This window comes from Aulostomus chinensis, chromosome 10 (genome assembly GCF_037954235.1).
Source record: "Aulostomus chinensis isolate RoL2024-O1b breed Wild chromosome 10, RoL_Achi_v1.0, whole genome shotgun sequence".
Classification (NCBI taxonomy): domain Eukaryota; kingdom Metazoa; phylum Chordata; class Actinopteri; order Syngnathiformes; family Aulostomidae; genus Aulostomus; species Aulostomus chinensis.
This window is the reverse complement of record NC_141329.1, coordinates 135,554-159,789: the sequence shown is the minus strand read 5'-3', so window position 1 is coordinate 159,789 and position 24,236 is coordinate 135,554. Positions and strand designations below refer to the sequence as shown.

Below are 24,236 nucleotides of genomic sequence, written 5' to 3'. Positions count from 1 at the left end.
TACCCCCCTGAGGCAACGGACGGTTTGCCAGAAACTTTTCAGAGCCGACCGACAGTCGTTCTCCATGGCCTCACCGAACTCCTCCCACGCCCGAGTTTTTGCCTTGGCGACTGCCATGGCTGCACACTGTTTGGCCTGCCGGTACTGGTCGGCTGCCTCTGGAGACCCACAGGCCAGCCATGCCCTGTAAGCCTCCTTCTTCAGCCTGACAGCTCCCCTCACCTCTGGTGTCCACCAGCGGGTTCGAGGATTACAGTCACAACCGGCCCCCGCATCCTTGCGGCCACAGCTCACAGCAGCTGCCTCGACAATGGCAGAGCGGAACATGGCCCATTCGGACTCAATGTCCCCCACTGCCCCCGGGATGTGGTCAAAGCTCTGCCAGAGGTGGGAATTAAAGATCGTTCTGACTGGTTCTTCCGCCAGGCGTTCCCAACAAACTGTGATCTTTAATTGCCCCTCGGGGATAAATAAAGTTATCTGAATCTGAATCTGAATCTGAAACCCTCACTACTCATTTTGGGCCTGCCGGGTCTGCGTGGCGTCTTCCCCTGCCACCTGATCCAATTCACCACCAGATGGTGATCAGTTGACAGCTCAGCTCCTCTCTTCACTCGAGTGTCCAGAATATGCTGTCGCAGGTCAAATGATACGACTATAAAATAGATCATAGACCTGCGACCTGGATGTCCTGGTGCCACATGCACTGGTGGGCATCCTTTTGTTCGAACATGGTGTTCGTTATGGACAAACTGCGACTTTCACAGATGTCCAATAACTGAACACCACTCGGGTTCAGGTCGGGCCTGCCGTTCCTTCCAATCACGCCCTTCCAGGCCACGCTGTCATTGCCCACGTGAGCGTTGAAGTCTCCCAGTAGGACAATGGAGTCCCCAGCCGGGGCACCATCCAGTACCCTTCCCAAGGACTCCAAAAAGGGTGGATACTCTGAACTGGTGTTCGGCGCATAAGCGCAGACCACCGTCAGGACCCGTTCCTCCACCTTAACCCTTTCGTCCACTGGGGTAAATCCCAACGTACAGGCAGAGAGTCTAGGGGCAACCAAAAAGTCCACCCCCGCCCTCTGCCTCTCACCTGGAACAACTCCAGCAAAAGAGAAAGTCCAACCCCTCTCAAGGACTCGGGTTCTGGACCCAGAGCTATGTGTTGAGGTGAGGTCGACTGTATCTAGCCGGAAACGCTCAACCTCTTCTTCCAGCTCCAGCTCCTTCCCCGCCAGAGAGGTAACGTTCCATAGTCCCAAAAGCCAGCTTCCATGCCTGGGGTTCAGACAGCCGAGGCCCCCGACTTGGACTGCCACCCAAGCCACATTGCACCGCACACTCAGACACTTATTTTAAATTATCTTAAACCAAATGGTAAATTTGCACTGGAAATTCTGTAACCAATGTTTTCTTTTTTCCGGTTGTTATTATTGTTACTGTTGTTTTTTTTTGTTATTGTTCTTTTTGTGCCCCCCACCCCCTCCTGTCTTCCCTATCCTGTCCCTGTTCTCTCTCCCTGTCCTCAGTCCGGGAGCTTTATCAATGAACCAATACCATTCCAAATAAAGTTAAACACAAATGGTGATAGGAGGAGTTTATCAGATTCCTCCTTTACAGTGTAAAACTGCTTCAGTACAACAAGGCACCAGGAACATAGATACTGCTGCTGAACAGGACAGGTTTGTATATAAAAAAAGAAACTACAGTTTTCCTGAGTGGACTGTAGTTGATCAGTACAAATTCAAAATTGATTATTGATGGTCAGATAAAAGCGCGCTCTTTGGAAATCTAACTAGATGTTCAGCTTCAGTTCCACATATTAGGAGGAGGAGGTGGAGGTGTGGTTGTGACAGTGAGAGGGTTCATGGACAGACTGATGGACACTAGTTGAGTCTAGAAGAGAGAGAAATGCAGTACCAGACTGTGGTTATCAACATCCTCATGAATACTGAAGTCTCCTCCAATCATGACTTGATCTGATTTAGAACTAAACTGATATAAACTGTGTGTTCATGTGACTGGAGGAGTGGATTCATTCAGACCAACATCCTCATCGTCATCAGCCAGGCTTCAGTGAGACACAGCAGGTCAACACAACTGTCAGGTATCACTTCATTCATTGGTTCAGTTTTTGGCATCAGAGGTCTGATATTTAATCGTCCACATCAAATTCTGATATTCTGTTGAGTTAATTTAGTGGTTGTGTTAATTTTGATTAGGTTTTACTGATTGACTCCTCTACAGTAGAACTGGAGTGAATAAATTGACGTGGCCGGGGCAAACTGCCACCTAGTGGATGCGCAGAGAAGCGTGTAAGTCTGCAGCTCTGCCCCCTGGTCTGAACTCTGGGTTGTCAGGGTTCTGATTCTATTATAAACTGGGTCATATTTCTAGAAAGGAGAGCAGCTCTGTCCAATGTGGGATGGATGCCATCTCTCCTAATCAGACAAAGTCTCCCCCAGGAAGTTTTCCAATTATTAATGAAGCCCACTTGGATCGAAGCGAAGTAAAATCTGGTCAACTGGACGTAAGTTTATCTTGAAGACGTTTCACCTCTCATCCGAGAGGCTTCTTCAGTTCTAGTGAAGAGTGTGGAAGCTCCAGCTTATAAACCTATGTGGGAGTGGTCAGTGCTAATGTGGTGGAAACGACCCTCCCGAGACTCACCTGGCCTCACCAAACGACAGTCGTTGTGCGGTGTCAGGGAGTTTCAGGGGTGGTCGTTAGGGAGTTTCACCGACCACTCAGATGCTAGTGGGCTAGTGGGCAACCTCCGAAGCCCACTTGGTTTGCTGGACACCACCTTGACAGCCAGCAGTTGAACTACGACATGCAGCTAAACATGTGGTCACTGGTCCGATTAGGCAGGGGTCCAGAGACATTACAGAATCTGACATCGTCTTTGCAAATGTACACACAGACTCAATATTAATTTTTTGTGTACTCCAACTGGTGTTGTCGCATATCATAACCGCCGACGTGGATAATGATTTCATCATATTTACATTTACTTTTAGCCAGCAGTTTTAAATATGACTCACTGTCCCACACTCTGGCTCCTGGAATACACTTCACTATGGTCGCAAGTGTTGCTAATTTCATGTTTCTCAGAATGGATTACCAGAGTTGTTTTCTCAGTGGATGTGTCGCCGAGTGGGGAGCACCCATTAGAAACGTGAAGCGGTGGTTGGTCACTGACAGCAGGCTTCTGCTTAGGACTATACTTCCTTCAGACAGTCACCCAGCCGCCCTGGTTTCCCAGTTGCTCGGGAGCTGTCAGGGGAGCGCTAGTCAGGGCTAAGCTAGGAGCTAAGCTAAGGCGGTCCACACCAGCTAACGGGGCTGGCTAGCTCTTGCAACTAATCGATTGGATCCATTGGTGCAGAGCCACCACAGGTCCACTTCAACCTCATGAAGCCTCGCCTCAAACACTACAAACAAACTATATTTAACACACATCAGTATCCCTAAAGGAAGCAGAGGAGTAACTAACCATGTGGCACACTGAGCAGGAGAGAGGAGAGTGAGAGGAAGAAGCCATAGTTAGCTTCCAAGTGGAGAGTTTGCAAGAAAGAGACTGTCACTACAAGACAGATGAAAATTAGGTATGTAGTTTTGGCAGGTAATTACTCAACGAAATCAGGAATTTGCAGGGATGATCACACTTTAGCTAGCACAATGAAGCAAGGCACTACATTCAGCAACACAGAAACAGGAAGTGAGGTCACACGCTTACCGCAACACAGGTAGAGGGCAGTCTTAGGCCAAATCTTCCATTAATATTCACATTTTAGTTGGAAAATTTGTTCCTAATCTAGTGATACAGATTGGAAAGTGGTCAGACTCATAGCTTGGATGTCAGAAGCCTCAGTTTGACACAAAGTATATGTTCAGAGACAGCCTCCCCATTGGTTTACATTGTAAGGTGCAATGTGGCACAGTAACTTTTGGGGCTTACAGAATCCAAACTGTTTGAGTTATTACAAAGTTTTTAACGACTTTTGTTCAGCACAGAATCATAAGTCATGTATTATGGAGGCAATACCATTAATGCCCTAGGAAGAAATAATGTTTGTTCAGGGTCCAAAAATGATGCATGTTATGGGCTTATTGTTTGTTTAGGTCAGGGGTGTCAGTGTATGATTTTAAGGTCTTGATGAGACAAATAATTGAGTTTTGGTTCAATGTCTCTATGACATTCCTACAGGCCGTGGTGCCCCTTTTTAGCTACATAGGTGGTGCTCCGGAGTATATTGTGGCACTTTGTAGGTTAATTTAAAAAAAAATTTCACCAGATCTGATGTGTATGCCAAATTTGGTGAATTTTTGACCATGATTAGGGGGTCATATTGAGGTCTGAAATGGTAGAATAAGAAAGAAAAAGAAAGAAAGCGAAAGAAAGAAACGGAACAGATACAATAGGGTCTTCACCCCTTTGGGCTCAGGCCCTAATTATGAAAACGGGATATACACGTCATGGTCTCAGTTCATGTTGTGTAGTCTTTAATTGTCGTGACAACTCCTCTGACAAAGACTGTCTCTGTATCATAGCCCTCTTTTGGGCATTACCACTCTTCTGATTCCATTCAATATTAGGCATCCTTTGGTCCTCTGACTGCCCAAAGCAGTCCCCAGATTGACATTTTAGCCCTCTGCTTTCTGGTGCCTTCTTTTAAAAGCCCATTGATCACAGACGCACTACTTGGATACTACAACTGTTCCTTTTGGCTTGTAGTGGCCTGACATCGAGCTGAATGTGGTGGCCATGGTGGTCTCTAGTGCCAAGCGATTGCCACCCAATGGTCTTAACTGCCTTCTGCGACCAGACTGGCTGGTGACCCAGTCGATATTGATCCGAGATCTGTCCTCTCTTAGGATTCCATAATGGTTACCAGCACCTCACTTGGGTAATGATGGTCTGATCTCTACCCCACTTTGCTGTTGGTGCAGAAACCTTGACCATTTTCACCAGCTGCTTGGCATGGGCTGTCCTCCATTTACCTCGCATTGCCCAAACACAAATGCCCCAACTAGATGGTATCATGGTTAATTCATACTTCATCAGACACATGCCCTTCAGTCCTCTTTCCAGCATTATTGGCTGTCTGCAATATGCCTTCTAAACATTGCAATTCCACTGGTATCAGTTGAACACTTGATTCATTCATACTAATGATTAATTTGTGTTAGAGTTAGATCTCCATTTATTGCTTCCAGGGCAGCAACTAGTGTGGTCCAATACAAAAGACAGAAATACAACACAATACACAATCAATAAACACAAGAAACAACAAAAAAGACAACAGACGGAATACCAATACCATTCACTCTTGAACAAACACTGTACAAGCCCTTTGCAGCCCTATCTCTAAAAAAAAAAAGTCCCTCAACACATCCAATTCCACCTGACAAACACCATCAACTCCTGTACTGCAGGTTAGGGTAAGTATTGGAGGATTAGCTAGATAACTTAAGACTTAACTTAAAATTGTCTGTCCTGTTATGGGGAATGCCTTGATAGCAGAGTATTTCACCATAGTAACAATGTGGCAGCAACACAAACTGTCAGGTGTGTCTGCTGAAAGGTGGGGAGAATGAAGATAAAGGCCCAATCAAGCTGTGATCTTGTGCTTTGCTATCTTGAGCACAGTGCTCTGTAGTCAAGCCACCCTCTGATGGAAACACAGGCTCAGGGCACAAATGGCATTTGAAACTGGAGCAATTGGAAGTGGTCACTGCAACTGGAAATCTGAATGCTTTTTTCTTTGTATGTTCTAACAGGGCCTGTTCCTTGCCTTCATCACTCAGCTAATGGATGTCTTTGCCCAGTATGCCTACAATGACAGTTTCAAAGATAATGGATCACGTGGCTTCAAAGACACAGATCAAGGGCAGAGGCATGATTACAACTACTATGCCATGCTGCTTACACTGCTCATCTTTGTTATCATCTTCGGCAACATCCTGGTGTGCATGGCTGTGTCGAGAGAGAAAGCTCTACAGACCACCACCAACTACCTGATCGTCAGTCTGGCTGTCGCTGACCTTCTGGTGGCTACATTGGTTATGCCCTGGGTTGTCTACTTGGAGGTAGGATGGCAAACATGCACACACACACACACACACACACACACACACACACACACACACACACACACACACACACACACACACACACACACCTTGCACAGTTACATAGATAACGTGCCCATAGCCCTAATCCTAACCTGCTAGGAGTTTTTTCCTTTCTTTTATTAGTTTCTGTCAGCAGGGTTACACAAAGGCTGCCTCTCAAAAATTGGTGGAGGCCTGGACCATTAGCCAAGGATTAACCTAATAAAGTTTAGAATAGACCAGAATCACTGGACAGATTTGCGCTTTTGGTAACTTTGCAAAATAGGATATTTAATCAGATGCTTCAGTGGGGACATCCCATTCAGAGGGATACAAGGTATCAGAGTATGTTAGTTTTTGGGATTAAATCAACACAGTCTCCAGTTTGCATGCTAGTTCTTCCAACAGTTTCTACAATAATTTCTCATTTGGTTTGTATGATCAACAGGCAGTTTACTCATGTGCTCCAGCATGTCCTGGGTTGGCCCTGAGACCTCCTCGTGTGCTCTGTTATAGTTGATAAATACTTTTTAGAGTCTTGCAACACAAACTGTTTTCTAAGCATTACAAAAATATATATTTAAACTAGAAGGGAAACCAAGGTCCATAAAATGTAACCTTTTAGAAATAAAAATGTTCCTTTTTTCACATAATGTTACTTGCTCAACAATGAGACTGCTCACACCATTGATTCATATCACTTTGTTCAGCAGAATCTTTTGTCTGATAATGTAAACATTTAGGTGATAACCATTCTGCCCTTTGCATAGGCCAGAGCTCGAGAGATATCTCTCAGCTGAATCCTTGTCTTTTTAACCAAGAGTCCATAGCCAGGGACATGTACATCACAACTAAATGCAGAGTTGAGTAAATGTGCTTGTTGAGACCTTGCAGACCACAAACCTATATATAGGAGCAGACTTTGAAAAAAATCTAAATAAACAGTGTAAAAAATTCAGTCATACTCTTACTATAATGGGAAATAATATTTTGTTTGAAATGGATGAGAAGAAAAAAATGTGAACAGAAAGACGAATCATATTGTTTATAAGCAAAGTATTTAGGAGAGAACCATAATGGAGCAGTGCTGGGCAGATGCATGTGTGAGGGGCAGCTGTGTCTTGTTCAGACTGATGGCAGTTTGCTCTGTGAAGTGATGACCCCTGACTAGAGGCATGTGTGTGATTGCCAGGATCAGGTTCAGGTGTGGGAAGCCTATGTAAAGTCTTGCAAACCAGCAAGTGCTGGTTTGCAAGTGCTGACTCATTGCCAGTGCTGACTCATTGTCTCAAACAGAACTACAGAAAGCACCCTCATACCTTGGTTCCCTTGTGACCATTACAAATGATTTGCCCCCCAGTTGGCTCATGTCCTTCCTTGCTTGTAGTGCACCGTTAGCCTATTCATCCTTAGTGCTCTCTTATCCAGTTCTGTCCTCAGCAGCCAGTTGTGTCTTCTCTGAGAGTTGCTGGGTTCCCCTTTCAGAGTTTTACTACCTCTATTCTAATGTTTCTCATTAGTTACCCCTAGAGGTTTACTTTGAGAACCCATTCCCAGTTTGCAATCCGGTCCCGCTCCCCAGTTCCCCTGACAGTATTTGTCCCAATGATCAGCTTTACCTCATACGTTTTGTTGCTGAGCAATCTGGCATGGGTCAGGAAGATGCTGGGTATCGCAGGGTGAATGCCACCTCCTGCATCTTCCTTCTGATATGTTAATCCACGGTGACCAGGGAAGCCTAGTGATGGTAGTTGCTGGTTAGTTCCAGATCACTACACAATGTCTCTATCTTTAGCAACTCTTACTTGTAATATGTGGAGTCACAGATCAACATAAGCTGCACTTCCATTACCCCTAGAATTGTGTCGTCATCATCCTCAGCTTATCTGGGTCTGGGTCGTGGGGGCAGCAGCCTCAGCAAGGAAGCCCAGGCTGTCCTTTCCCCAGCCATTTCCACCGGCTCTTCCTGGGGAATCCCAAGGCGTTCCCAGGTCAGCCGAGAGATATAATCCCTCCAGCATGTCCTGGGTTGGCCCTTAGGCCTCCTCCCAGTCGGACATGGCTGGAAGACCTCCCTAGGGAGGCGTCCAGGAGGTGTCCTCACCAGATATCTGAACCACCTCAACTGACTCCTCTCAACATGGAGGAGCAGCGGCTCTGCCCAGAGTCTCTCCCAAGTTTCTCAGCCTATCTCAAAGGAAGAGGCAAGCCGACCTGTGGAGGAAACCTATTTCAGCCGCTTTTATTCGCGATCTTGTTTCTCAAGAAAACGGCATGACAATTTACCCTTCTCCAACTGTAGTCTTTTGGCCGGAGTGAGTTTGATCTGACCAGTCTGCCCACTCCGACACAGAGTTTTGAGCCATGGTGAAGACATACCCTATCCAGTGGGACATTAATAAACATGATAGCACACAAAGGAGAGGTGAGAAAAACTTCACCTTCGAGTTGCAAGTTCAAGATGCATAGAACACTTTGGAAGACGGAGATACTTAGACCTGCAAGCTCCTCAGCCTCCTTGCAGAGGATGTCATTCATCATCATCATTTCGGGAATGAAAGAAGCTTCCCTTGCAACAAGGCACAGGTTATTCATGAATTGATGATTTTGGACATGCCTAGCACAACATGTGACATGTTACCAGGATGTGCCACTAGACTACACTTTCTGTTGCCGGCTACAGGCCCCTGGGGAGAACCTAAGGCTCACGTTCACATTATCTATCCAGCCAAAAAGCCAGATACTCCGCTACGGCAACTTGTAGGTCTTTCAGTGTGAAAACGATTAATGATGTGACCAGTTTCCTGTGAGCATGAAGATGTTGCAGCAGCTCTCAATTATAGAATAAATCAATTTTACCCAAGAGGTCAAGATATTTCATTTTTTTCCTCATCTATGGATATTTGTAATCAATTTTTCAGAATGAATATATGTGTGTGTGTGTATATATATATATATATAATGCTGCACAGAGTTAAACAGGTTTAATGAATGCACATCTGACTTCTATCTTATGTCGATGGAATGGTGTGAGAATTTTTTTTAAGGTAGATTAAATGTTTAAATTCAACATAGTTAGACTTCTCTTAACACTGTATAATTGTGCATTTACTGTTAATAAAGCATCTGAAAGCATTTAGCTACAGTTTTTTATTGTTAACAATCAACTTAAAAGACAGAAATCAGTAACCATAATTAATTGGACAAGGATGTGAATTCTTGCACAAATGGGGAAAAAAAATGGTTCCGGGGCTTTTGTCAAGCAATATACCCACAGTTAGTGGTATCTAAAAATTCTCCTTTGTTTTGTTGCCTTTTTAGCGTCATGTCATTGCATGTGCATACTGTATGAAGTCCATGCACACAACTGCATATGCTTGTCTGGTGGGAGGACATGGGAGTCTAAAGTAAACTTGTTATCTCTGGAATTCCTGTACAGGTGTTTTAAAAGCACAATGTGAAATGAGGGTGACTGTGAATGGGTTCACATCAAAGATGTAAATATCTCCTGATGACACGGGGCCAACTGATGCTCTTTTTAACTGTATTTTAGATATCAAGGCATGGATGGCAGAGAATTTCCTGCAGCTTAACCAGGACGAAACAGAGGTCTTAGTTATTGGTCCTGAAGGCAAGAGAGAGAAACTTTTACCAAAACTACAAGATTTTAAACCTTCACAATATGTAAAGAACCTGGGTGTCATTTTTGACTCTGAGCTATCTTTTATTCCTCACATTAGAAATATAACAAATATAGGTTTTTATCATCTTAAGAACATAGCCAGAGTCGCCCGTTTCTCTCTCGGGTCAACACGGAGGTGCTGATGCATGCTTTTATGTCCTCTCGTCTGGACTATTGTCATGTTCTGCTCTCTGGTCTTCCCAAAAAGACTATCTCTAATCTTCATTTGCTTCAGAACTCAGCTGCATGTGTGCTAACGAGGACCAGAGGGCGGGTGCACCCTAAACCGGTTTTAGAATCACTGCATTGGCTCCCCGTGCATTTCAGGATCGATTTGAAGGTTCTTTTATTATTTTTTAAATGTCTCAACGGTCTTGGACCGTCATGTTTATCTGACTGCTTTTATCATATCAACCCTCACGGACCCTGAGGTCCTCTGGCACCGGCCTTTTAGTCATCCCCAAAGTTAGAACTAAAACCCATGGGGAGGCTGCATTCAACAATTATGGTCCACGATCGTGGAAAAGCCTGCCAGAGAACATCAGGGCTGCAGAGACTGTTGGTGTTTTTAGAAGGAGGCTCAACACTCATCTTTTTAGTTTGGCTTTTAACTGATTTCTTTTTCTCCTTTAATTTTATTTTACTTACTTTTAAGGTGTAATGTTTTTAATGACTTATTCTTGAATCTTTTATGCATTTTATTATTATTAAATCTTTAGATCTTTATTTTTTAAGTCTTTAAATCTTGAATTTTTCTAAATCTTTATATTTTAAGTATTTTATCATTATTTTATCTCATGCCTGTTTTTACCCTATCCTACTGTCTTTTAATATGTCAGTTTTTAGCTCCAGTGTTTGCTCATGGGCCCCCTCCACACTGGGAGTTGTGCCCTGTCTGTCCACAAGGATGTCGTCCTGGAGATCTCTTGGCACCGGGGGGCTCTGCACCATGTGTTGAGTCTATCCGGTTTTGATTTTTGTTGTATGTTTTTATACTTGTGAAGCACTTTGTGTAGCATTTTTAATGTATGAAAGGTGCTATATAAATAAAGATTGATTGATCAATCAATATTTCTTCCTATGTAGGCCCGATCTCATAATTTCAGCTGTACGGGATAATGCTGCTGTGGTACCAAAAAAATTCCTGCCTTTCAGTGCAACCTAAAACTGAACATGGATTGACCATAAGAGCTTGTGCAATCTAGGAAATCAGTAAAAAGCTGGATGGAGTCTCCCCTCCAGAAACACTGTCCAGTGTCTCTACTTTTCCTTTTTTTTTTTCCATCTGTCTGCGTGGTCCTGAGGTCACTTCTGGCCATCTGGCTGTGGGTCATGCTGCCTTAAAAAGAGAAAGGCAATCGAACATTAAAAGGGAACTAACCTTCCTGAATTCTTACATTAATAGTCATACTTTTAAACTATCATTCTAGAGCACGTTAAAGTTATGGTTCCAATTATGACTGAATTTTGTGAACTTGTGAGGTATGTCAAGTCAGTTTTATTTATATAGAACCAAATCACAACAAAAGTTATCTCATGACACTTTAAAAGTAGAGCAGGTCCAGTACCACACTCCTTCAATGAATTTACACCCAACAATTCTCCATCAGCAGCACATCCTGCAACAGTGGCGACGAAAACCTTCCTTTTAACAGGCAGGAACGTCAAGCAGATCCAGGATCAGTGGGGACGGCCTTCTGCTTCGACCAGTGTGGGGGAAAGAGAGCAGGAGAGCAGGGCAGAGACAAAGACAGATCATGGGGAAAGACAGACTTTGTATGTTAGAAGGAGAATTTTAAATTCTGTTCTGAATTTGACAGGGAGCCATGCAGAGAAGCAGTCCAGGAGAGACCTGGTCTCTGCTACCAGTTCTAGCCAACACACGGCAGCAGCGTTCTGGACCAGCTGGAGAGTCTTTAGGGACTTATTAGTCCAGCCTGGTAGGAGGGAGTTGCAATGATCCAGCCTGGAAGTGACAAAAGCAGGGACTAGTTTTTCTGCATCTTCTTGAGCCAGGATGTGTCTGATCTTAGCGATGTTACGTAGATGGAAGAAGGCGTCCTGGAGATTTGTTGAATGTGGGAGTTGAAGGGTCCTGGTCAAAGAGAACTCCTAGGTTCCTTACGGTGGTGCTGGGGGGCCACGGTGTTGCCATCCAGGGTACCTACGCTGTAAGAAAAAAAAATCTGTAAAAAAAAAAAGTCCTGGCAGAAAATTACCAGTAATTTATCTGTTTATGTTACGTTCTCCTAGGTTTATTCTAAAACGGATGATTCTGTAGATTTACAGTAAATTATTGTTCATTCACGTGTACTTCTGTTGATTATAAAAAAAACAATTCTTTGTATTTACAGTAAATTCTGTTCTTTCACAGATACTTCTGTTAGCCCCAAAAAATAATCCCATGAATTTAAAATTTATTTCCTTCTACACTTGGACAGAAATGTCTTGAGCACTGAACATTTTCAGAATATTTTATCAATATGCAATACACTTTTAAAAAAAGACTTCACTTTTAAAACATCAACAGATCAATATAAGAACAATCATACAAAGTCCATATCAAGTACATTCTAGTGTATGATCTGATATGTTTTTGTTTGCTATAAACACATAACAGACAACGAACCCTAACAAGACAACTGAAGACAACGTTAAACCCAATGATTTCAACATTTTTGAAGAAAACTGAGTGAACTGGGTTGAAATCCCAATTATGACCAGTACTGACAAATGCTTTAAATAGCTAAAATTACTTTTATTCACTCTTATTCAGAACATTTTTTTGTAAAAATGGAATGGCTATGACTTTTATAACAACACTGACATTACTTAAACTGCGCTAAAGTCAGTGCTGCCAGATTCAGACAATGGCTGTGTCACCTGCAAAAATGCTTCTGCTCACTTATCTAACTCCAGGGACTGCGGGGAGTGGCTCAATCTGACCTGGGGGTGGCAAATTCCTTTAAAACCCTAAAGATGTGTATGCCGTTTGAGATGGGCTGCTGTGTCATTGTATTATGACAGCTAGTCGACTGGAAATGTAAACACAAAAGCATAAATCTTGAAAGTGGGCGGGACAGAATAAGGTGAATAGGTGCCTTCACAACAAAGCTGCTTGGACCAAAAATAAACAAACATTAAGAGTTGCTTTCATTTGTACAAACTCCAGAGTGAGAGCCAGCTCTTTGGGATATTTTATGTTCAACACATAAAACAGACTGTAAGTGTAGCTCAGGGCCACAATCAATGAGGTAATGTGGTCGTTGACTGCTTGCTGGTCCACAGTGATCTTGAAAAGATTGTCACCTTAAACATATCAATGTTATAAGACAATATGTCAACAAATGAAAACAGGTGGAACTCGACACCAAAGCATATTGTAAGTGTTGGCCTCCAAAGTGTTAGCACACAAGCTTTGGCACAAACATAAAGTCGGCCATCTTGAAAGCATTGGCATCCAAAATGCAATTTCTTCATGTACCTATAGTAGAGTGTTGGCACAAAAGATTTGGTGTAAATCCATCCACCTGTTCAAAAGTTATCACGCAAACAACACAAAAAAATCTCTGGCGGACAGATGGATGCAAGGACTCATGTATGGCAGGACAACTGGAGAACAGTATGCCTCCAGCCCAGCACCTTTGGTAGGCAGAGGCATAAAAATCCACTGTAAACATGAATATGACCGCTGTAGACAGTACAGTAATTTCTCCAGTAGCAGAGTGAGTTTCTGAAAACAGAACAGACAGGAAAGATGAAGAAAAGGGGGGAAGGGGAAGAGACAAAGAAGGGAGAGAAGAGCAGGAGGGAAAGACAAGAAAAAAAGCTGAAAACAAGGAGAGAAGAACTCTAGGAGGAAGAGGGTGTGGAAGGTAAAGAAAAGGTCAGAAGGTCAAAGCAGAGAGAAAGAAGCAGGTGAGGAATGAGAGGAGAAAAAAATTAGAAGGTGTGACGATGGTTAGCAGGAGATGGAAGAACAATGAGAGGAAAAAGGATAAAGGAGGAAAAAGATAAAAACAGGAATGGAGAAAGAAGCAAAGAAAGATAAGATGAGGAAAATAAACATAATGACAGGGACAATGTAAGAGGTAATGATATTCTTTAGCGACTCGATGGAACGACGTTGAAATAAGGAGTAAGAATAAAGAGTACAAACTATAGTGAAATCCATATCATACATGTTGTAATATACAGACTACATAGCCATGATAAGGATGCAAGGGGTGCTTGGGATGCTCAGTCCAGCAGCAGTAGATTCCTGTTGTTGGGAAATAAAATATCAAAGAAATATCATACGTCATAAACTATGTTTCCAACCTATACAGTATACATACAAATAGTTGCATTATAAATGACATAGGTCTAATATTTGGGGAACAAAAATAACACAAATCTACCTCACTTTGGTAGAAAGGAAGATCAGGCTTTTCTTTGAAGAATTTTGTCATGCCTGAGATCAGCTGTACTGGATCTTCACCTGGTGGCATCTTCATCCCCTTAGAGACAAGGAAGTCTTTGATGCCCTTTCACTTTTTGGACATTTCCTCTGCCAGCTTTGTTTGCACTGGTAAGCCAAGGAGGGTGCACGTGTGGTCAAACATGTAAACAGCTTCAAAAATGAAGGGCCACTCTTCCAGTTGAGTTGTAACAGTGCTTCCTTTGTTGATTGCAGCATGCTGGATGGAATATGTTTCAGTCATCAATTTGCGAACAACCGACTACTGAAGCTGGCGGGTCTTGAAATCACTTCAGCAAGTCATCTTTTTTAGACTCTAGTTCTGGTATATTCTCAACAGCAGGTTGCTACTCCATGCATCCATGACGATCTGAGTGGGTGGACTTTTTCCTTGTTTCCTTGTTCCTTGTTGTATCTTCACTTTCTGCTGGCCTCTTGGTTGAACTGAAGGTAAATGGCCTACTAATGTTTTCAAGTCTGTTTTCTAGCTGTATGAAGACAGAATCGTATCCTGTTCCAATGACTGTGGTTCCGTTGATCTCTCTATCTTGAAAAGAGCAGGGATATTATTGTACAATCTTCTTGGCAATCTCCCACAGTTTTGCTCTTCTAGGCCTTCCACGTGCTTTAGCTCGTACATCGTCAATAACTATAAGGATCATCTCTTGTCTCTCTTTAGGCTTTGGTCTCTTCTTTTCACGTAAAGCAAGCATTAGGTTTGGAGGCATTTTGTGCCATGGTACAGCAGTCTCCCGGGATGGAGAATCCTCTATGGGACCAAGTGTTGGAGATGGAATTTCAGGCAGATCGACATTCTGTTGCAGAGATATTGGGCCAAGTGCAGCTTGCAAGTCTATGGATAATACATTACCAAAAATTAATAAAATGAACATTGTTACACCCCCCCCCCCCCACACACACACACACACAGTAAAGGTCCATTGAAAAAGCTAGATCTGCTGACTAGTGACTGTGTGTATGGTTACCTAAAAACACAAAATCGGACTTCTAAATAAAGCAAAAAAGTTTAAAAGAATTACAGTATTTTTAGAACAGTTGCAAAATATCGTTATGATTAGACAGCACACATTGATGTACTTGGGTGAACACAATGCACAATCATGTGGAAATGCTGATAGAAATCAATGACGATAGAGATATAAGGGCCAAATTATGTGTATATCTCATACTTATGCATTGCTTTACTTTTTACATAATAATGAGGTGATTTGCCCAAAATATCTTGTGTATCTTTCTTTTTATTTTCAAAGGTAGGCAACAAACAATTCATATAAATGTCCCACGTCAAATATTGGGTGTAATTTCATGTCCATGTGGGGGCAGCATGCAAAAAAAAAAAAAAAAATTTGTGAGGAAACAAGCTAATAATCACGATTATTTTGATCAAAACTGTAATCACAATTATTCATGTTATGGAAAACATCTGAACAACAGTTTTCAATGCAATGTGAAATTTTAAAATAAGAATAAATATTACATAATAAGTAAAATTACCCAAGAATATAAAATTTAACCAGGGCCAACTGCATAAATATGCCATTACAGAGTGCAATCACAAAGTCCACCGCTATGGTAACAACGACAGCAGGGCAATTCCATGTAACTGTCAACCTCAACATGCAACAATTAAGTAATGTAATATAAAAAAGGCACTTCAAAAATAAAGGCATTGATTTTACAGCGGTAAATAAGTTGAACCTGTATGTCATACATGGATCCCTCTGCTCTCACTACTTTAGCTTTTGCAATCAAGAAAAGCTAAAATTAACTGTGACAGCTGACATTTGGGCTATGCTGAAATCCATACAACAGCAAAACACCAGCCATCCTAAATCTTATCTAAGAACTTAAAGATAGTTTTAACTGATTGAGAGTTTTTTTTTTCCATGATCAAAGGGCTATCATGGTTAAAATTGTTGATTTCCCGAACAGACGTCATGTGCATTGCAGACACGTCACACCCATAACAGAATTAAGTCACATCCATAACGCTGATTTTTCCTTCCCAGACTCTGCATGAAATAGAAAATATTTAAAACAAAGCTTTTTTATGTTCAACTGGGACCCCTTTATCAAATGCACATCTGCATTTTGATATTAGGATTACAAGTTAACGGTGTGATGAAAATGTGTAGTCACCCAAAAAAGTAGTATTTTTCCAGTCACATCCATAATACATGTCTTTTTTTTGGGGCATTTTCTTATACCCTTATCACGCTTCCAGAAAGGACCCATGTGCAGCACAGTTAAGTTTAAAGAAGATTTAGTCCAGATGATCTTTTCCGCCGTCCTCACCACTCTCTGCAGAGACGTCTGGTCTGAGGCCCTGCAGTTCCCAGACCAGACCAGACGGACATGCAGCTGGTCAGCAGGCTCTCGATGGTCCCTATGTAGAAGGTGGTTTGGATGGGAGGGGGGAGGGAGGCTCTTCTCATCCGCCGCAGGAAGTGCAGGCGCTGCTGTGCCTTCTTCGCCAGGGAGGAGGTGTGGAGTGACCAACTGAGGTTGTTGGTGATGTGCACCCCCAGGTACTTGGTTGTGCTCACGACTTCCACGTCTGTACCATTGATGCGGAGGGGCATGTGGCTGGGTCTGGATCTCCTGAAGTCTACGATGATCTCCTTTTATTTTTGTCGACATTCAGGGCCAGGTTGTTCACCTTACACCAGTCTACAAGATGTTGCACTTCCTCCCTGTAAGCCAGTTCATTGTTGTCCTGAGTGAGGCCCACAACTGTTGTGTCGCCCGCGTACTTCAGGATGTGGTTGCTGCTGTACCTGGGGCGACAGTCGTGGGTCATCAGGGTGAACAACAGTGGGCTCAGAGCACATCCCTGCCAGGAGCCGGTGTTCAGGGAGACGACACTGGATGCGTTGTTACCCACTCGGACAGACTGGGTTCTGTCGGTGAGGAAGTCCAGCAGCCAGTTGCACAGGGAGGTCTTGAAGCCCAGGGGCTCCAATTTGCATACCAGGTCCTGGGGGATGATCGTATTGAAAGCTGAGCTGAAGTCCAGGAACAGCATTCATATGTGGGTGTTCTTCTCCTCCAGGTGCTCCAGGATCAGGTGGAGAGCAGTGGAGATAGCATCCTCAGTGGAGCGGTTTGGCTGGTATGCGAACTGGAACCGGTCGAATGATGGGGGGAGTATGGAGATGATGTGGTCCTTAACCACCCTCTCGAAGCACTTCATGATGGGGGATGTGAGTGCAATGGGATGAAAGTCGTTAAGGCATGTGATGGCTGGTTTCTTGGGCACTGGAATTATTGTGGCTGACTTGAAACACGGGGGGACGACGGCCTGATTCAGTGAGGTGTTGAAGATGTCTGTGTGCACATGGGCCAGCTGGTCTGCACATTCCTTGATCAGCCGTCCTGGAATGTTGTCAGGGCCTCCAGCTTTCCGTGTGTTGACCTTCCTCAGGGCTTTCCGCACTGCAGGGGTTTCAAGCCTGAGTGCCTGTTCATCGGGGTGGGGGGAAGCTTTCCTCGCAGTGTTGTTATTTAGAGTTTCAAACCTTCTGAAGAAGTTATTTAGCTCATTGAGGAAGCCAATGTCATCCTGGTGGGGTGTGGGTGTGCCTTTGTAGTTAGTGACAGTCTGGATGCCCTGCCACAGTTGTCTGGTGTTGCCGGGGTCCTGGAAGAATCCTTGGATCTTCTGACTGTGGGTGCGCTTTGCTACTCTGATGGCACGATTCAGACTTGCCCTTGCTGATCTGAGTGCCATCACATCACCAGATTTGAACGCAGCATTGCGTTCCCTCAGTTGTAATGCACCTCCTTGGTCATCCAAGGTTTCTGGTTAGCCCGGGTGATGAAAGTCTTGGTGACTGTAACCTCTTCCATGCACCATTGTATGTAGCCCGTCACAGATGCTGCGTACTCCCCAACATTGGTGTGTTGATTGTCTGTTGCAGCCTCTCTGAACATGCTCCAGTTGGTGCAGTCAAAACAGTCTTGCAATGCAGACATGGCTCCCTCAGGCCATACTCTCACCTTCTTCACAGTGGGCTTTCCTCTGGTGAGCAAGGGCTGGTATGCAGGAATTAGCATAAAATTAGATCACTTGGGTAATCATCAACCAGAATCCCTCAACTGGCACTCAGGAATGTAATTGCTGATGCGTTTTGTCATGTGAAAGATCAATCAGCTGTTGAACTGCGGTGAGAGGAATGCCCACTGCACCTCCATCATTGTGAAATGGATTCCCTCACTCCCTCTGTTAAATAAGTGTTGAAGTGCTCTTGAAGACGTGTCAAGGCATCCACTACCAAATGTCTGTACCCCATTTACCTCAGCAAAATGGTGTAGCTGAAAAAAAAGAGACCAAGAGACATCCTACCAGAGATGGTGTGGCAAAAAGCCGAACGTCAATCACATGAGAGTGTTTGGCTGTATAGCCTATGCACATGTTCCAGACATGGAGAGGAGAAAGCTGAACTAGAATGCTATGAAGCTTTATTTTGTGGGATATGCAAACAAGCCAATGCCAATGCCTGTTTGTTAAGGAGAAAAGGAAGTTTCTAATTTGTCAGGATTTCCTCTTCAATGAAGGAGTTGTCATTTTCAATGAATCAGACTCTCACGGGATCAGAAACCACCAACTATCCATCTACGGTGTATGTAGTAGGCAAAAACGAGTAATCACCTTAAGAGAAGGCGTCAGGATCAGAAAGCCTCCAAGGTGGTATGGATATGATGAGTTTGCTGACATTGTGACTGTTGAACACTTTGTCAATGTCTGTAGTGTAAAAGAACCAAGTGCACTTAAGGAAGCAATGATGAGTCCTAATTCAAAGGACTGGAAGGAAGCAGACTTGAAGTATGAAAGATGAAACCTGGGACTTGTGTGCATTTGCCACAACATAGACGGGCAATAGAATTGGGATTGGTGTTCAACATGCTAACAAATGATGTGCTGGCTCAATGTAGAAAATTGATGTAACATTTTGCATGGATATTTTTAAGTTATTTCAACTTTGCTAGTATTGAATAAATACCACAAGACTTCTCTAGTTAGGCCATCTCAATTACTTTAGCACAAGCAACATGTTTTGCCTTGTCCTCCACAAACTTATTTAAGTTAGACCAACTTAATTTCAATTGTGTTAAAAATACACATTTTCGATATGCCAACTTATTTCTTTTCATTTCATTCTACTGAGAAAATCCATGCAAATTGTTACATTAATTTTTTTGGTACCAGAACTTATTTATCAAAATCAGAACAAATCACAAATTGAAATTCCCATTTTGTGATCCAACTTTTTCTTTAAACACCAATTAGCATCTCACATCATCATGCCCCGTGGGGACCTGGGGTAGAATAGGTCCCCAGCACCCCCTTCCTGATTGTAAAAGGCGACAAATAGGGCGACTTGTTTGCCATAAGTTGCTACCTCTGTCAGTGAAGGAAGAATTCCTGGCTCTTGAGGTGTGTCTTTCTGCGGCTGGCACAAGTCCAACACAGTGCTTTGGCTCCTACTTCACTTAGATCGGAGATTGGAAGGGCCATATCCAATCAATCAGCTAGTCAAAGTTTTCTCTGGATTTCTGTGGAACCATGCTTTTATTTTGATTGAAGGCTTTGGCTGAGGGTCAATCGAGTGATATGAACATTTTTGTTTAAATTGCTCGAGTATACCATCCCTGTATCCTTGATGCATACCTGGAGGAGAATTGCAGCTCTGTCTCTCTCTATTAATATGGCTAATAATCAATCCAATAGACTTGGATGACATTTTGGAAATGCCACTGATCTTTCCCTCTAAAAATAACTGGCAGAAATTTATAGCTCTTGAATCCATGTTATCAGACATGTCTCTTACTAAGCTGTCCTCTTTTGCAATACAGAAAGGAATATCAGAAATAGCAGGGGCAGTTAAAGACGTTGAAAAAACTGAGATCTGGCCAGATCTTGGTTGAATGCCCCAAAAAATCTCATGCAGATAATCTACTGCACTGTAATGCGTAAGCAGGGATCTCAGTGCGGACTTTGCTTCATCCTCATCTGAATAGTTGTAAAGGTGTAATCTGTACTAGAGATCTCCATGATATGGAAGAAGCTGAAATAGTATAAGAATTGAAAAAACAAGGAGTGACTCATGTGAAGAGAATAACTTTGAAAAGAGAAGATAAAATCATCAAAAATGGCACCTATATCTTGACTTTCAACCTACATGACCACCCAGGAAAAATCCTAATTGGTTACCTAAGTGTGCCTGTCAATAAATACATCCCTAACCCTTTGTGATGTTTCAGTTGCCAGAAATTCAGCCATGGCTCTGCTGGCTGTAAAAATAAGCCAGTCTGCTGTAACTGTGGAGAAGAAGAACATGAACTTACCTGTACAAGATCACCAATATGCTGCAACTGCCAAGGGAACCATGCAGCTTCATCAAAAGACTGCCCTGTTTGGATCAAGGAAAAGGAAATTCAAAGAATTAGGGCCACTAAGAAGATAAACTATCCAGAAGCAAGGAAACAGGTGGAAGGCTTCCCTGCGTATAAGTTTCAAAAATCTTTTGCATCTGTTTTTAAACGTGCTATGAAGAGAACTAATTGTCAAACAGACTTGACTTGGATGAGCAAAGATAAACCACAATTAATTAGTGGAAATAAAAATTTATCAACTTCCAATAAAAGCAAAATCGAGGGCACTCAGTCTTCTGCCAGCCAAGCTTCAGCTATGCTTGATCTCTCCCAACTATCAAAAGGGAGGAAGAAATCAACTTGTACCACTTCTCAATCTAAATCAAGTCAAGAAAACAAGAATGGAAATTCTAAGGATGTTGAAATGAAGGAAACCTCAACCTCTTATAGTCTAAGCCCCTCCCCCAAAAGTAGGAGCAAAGGCCCTGTTCCAGTCTTACCTAGCTGACAATAACTAGCCATAATATTCAGTGGCCCTGCCGTGGTTTTAAACATTATTTTTCTGAATTACAGCATCTTGCTGCCTTGTTTAATCCTCTTGCCTTTTGTCTTCAAGAGACTCACCTATCATCAAATAATGTGTCCTTGAAAAAATATTCAATTTTTTTATTGTTGTTGTTGTTGTTTTCTTCTATTGCTGTTGTTGTTTTTGTCTCCCCCCTCCCCCTTGTCTTCGCTGTCCTGTCCCTGTTCTCTCTTCCTGTCCACTCCTGAGCCTCAGTCCGGTAGCTATCTATCTGTCTATATTCCACCAAACGTAACTGCAACACTAAAAGACCTGGATAATCTAGTTGAACAACTGCCTCCCCCATACATTCTATTAGGGGATTTTAATGCACATAATACTGTATGGGGAGGGAATCATTTAGATACTAAGGGCAAGACTCTAGAGGATTTTATTATTAAAAATGACTTATGCTTGTGGAATGATGGATCTTTCACCTATTTACATCCAAGTCATGGATCCTATTCAGCAATTGATATATCCATATGTGATCCTGATATTCTGCTTGATTTTTCTTGGCGAATCTTGGATGATCTCTGTGGGAGTGATCATTTCCCCCTGATAGTATCATCTACAGAAGCAGACATACAGTTAAGACCTCCAATATGGAAACTCAAAAACCAAACTGGAATCTTTTTCAAGATCTTTGTGATGTCCAACTTGGTCAAATACCTCAGAATATTGAAAATCCTGTTGAAAACTTCACAAAAACATTGATCACAATTGCTGAGGAAACTGCTCCTAAGACCTCAGGAAAGCCTTATCATAGGTCCAATCCATGGTGTGATGATGCCTATAAAAAGGCCATTGAAGCCTGGAAAAAAGCAGAGAGAGTCTTTAACAGGCATCCAACAACTGAAAATCTTTGTAAATTGAAAATCTGCCAAGCTCAAGCACGTAGGACCATAAATGAGACCAAGACACAAAGTTGGAGAAAGTGTGTATCAAGTCTTACATCTAATGCATCTTCAAAAAAGGTATGGAGTTTGATTAAAAAGATGAAGAGCAAAGGAGGAACCCCACCAGTTCAACACTTAAAATCCCAGAGATGGCTTTCTAACAACAAAGCAAGACATAGCAAATAAACTTGCAGAGACATTTAAAAAGAACTCATCTGTGGAAAACTGTCATCCTGAATTTCAAGCTTTGCGCAGAAAAGAGGAGCTCAAAGAATTGGATTTCCTATCAGGAAATACAGAACCATACAATCAACCCTTTTCAATGGACAAATTTCTCTCTTCTATAAGAAATTCCCATGATACTGCAGTGGTCCCTGATGCAATTCAATTATCAATTTCTGAAACGTTTACCATTTAGTACATTATTACATCTCCTTGCAAATATTTAATGTAATCAGGGAATCAGGAAATATACCAAAGTCCTGGCAAAAAGCTTTGATAATTCCCATTCCAAAACCAGGAAAACACCATACTGATCCCAACAATTATCGTCCAATCACCTTGACAAGTTGTTTATGTACAACTACGGAAAGAATGGTGAATAATAGACTTGATTGGATGCTTGAATCAGAAGGACATTTGAATAAGTATCAGTGTGGCTTCAGAAAAGGAAAGACTACACTGGATCATCTTATCAGACTGGAATCCTACATATGTGATGGATTTATCAGAAAAGAACATGTAATTACAGTTTTTTTTATCTTGAAAAGGCTTATGATACAACATGGAGATATGGTATTTTCAAGGAACTATATTACATGGGGTTCAGAGGACATCTGCTCATATTTGTCTCAAATTTTTTGTTTAACTGTTTTTTTCAAGTCCAAGTTGGAACTACTTTTTTTTTTTATCCCACTCTTAAAAGAGCAAGGAGTTCCCCAGGGAAGCATACTTTCTGTCACCCTTTTTAGTGTCAAAATCAACAATATTGTAAAGGTGATTAGCCCAAACCTTTTTTGCAGCCTTTATGTCGATGATCTCTGCATCTGCTATAGAGGGAAAAGTATGAGGGTTATTGAAAGACAACTCCAGTTATGTATAAACAAGATTAGTACATTGTTGTTTCAGAATGGTGTCAAGTTTTCTAAATCAAAAACTTCCTGTACACATTTTTGTCAATTAAGGCCATTACATCATGATCCATTACTCTACATGGATGGTGAAGTAATTCAAGTGGTGAAGGAGGTTAAATTCCTTGGCCTTACTTTGGATAATAAATTATCTTTTATTGCACACATGAAATGTCTTAAGAAAAGATGTTTTAAAATGCTGGATATTAAAAAAGTACTGGCAAAAACAAAGTGGGGAGCTGAGAGCACTGTGCTGTTATGTCTTTACAGAGCACTTGTGAGGTCCTGTTTGGACGATGGGAGCATTGTCTATGGATCTGCAAGAAAATCATATATTCAGATGTTGGATACTGTTTACCACCAAGGACTAAGGCTGATCTCTGGAGCTTTTAGAACCTCCCTAATTCTAAGGCTTTATGTGGAAGCAAATGAACCTCCCCTTCAGTTACGACGCCTGAAGCTGACTTTACAATATGCAATCAAACTTAAAGGAAACAAAGACAACCCTGCCTATTCTACTCTTTTTCAACCTCAATTTTTACAATTTTATGAGACCAGACCAAAATCTATTAGACCTTTTGGAACTCAAATAAAACCTTTTTTTGAGGACCTGCATATTAATGTGGACAGTCATACATCTACTCAACTTTGCCCCATTCCCCCTTGGATTCTGAAACAGCCTGATATTACAAAGGATTTAAGTCACAGAAAGAAATTTAGAACCCATCCAAATGAATATCAGAGCTGCTTTTTTGATGTACGGCAGCGTTTCCCTTTCCACACTCTTATTTATACTGATGGATCAAAAATGGACAACTGTGTGGCATCAGCAATAGTAGTTGGTTCAAATCAGTGTGGCCTACGCATTCCAGAACTATGCTCTATTTTTACAGCTGAGGCTCAAGCCTTGCTGTTAAGTCTTGAATACATAGAAAAGACCAATCAGCAGTATTCTTTGATTTGCACAGATTCTGGATCATGTCTTC

At 42.3% G+C, this 24,236-nt stretch overlaps 1 protein-coding gene across 1 annotated transcript in view; it reads left to right on the top strand.

Moving 5' to 3' along the window:
* Positions 1–24,236, top strand: part of LOC147253966 (D(2)-like dopamine receptor) — a 56,692-nt gene that overhangs the window by 5,399 nt on the left and 27,057 nt on the right. The window contains exon 2 of the mRNA XM_086215310.1: positions 5,787–6,095. Within this exon, the coding sequence (XP_086071436.1) occupies positions 5,787–6,095 (309 nt within the window). The remainder of the gene's footprint in view (positions 1–5,786; positions 6,096–24,236) is intronic.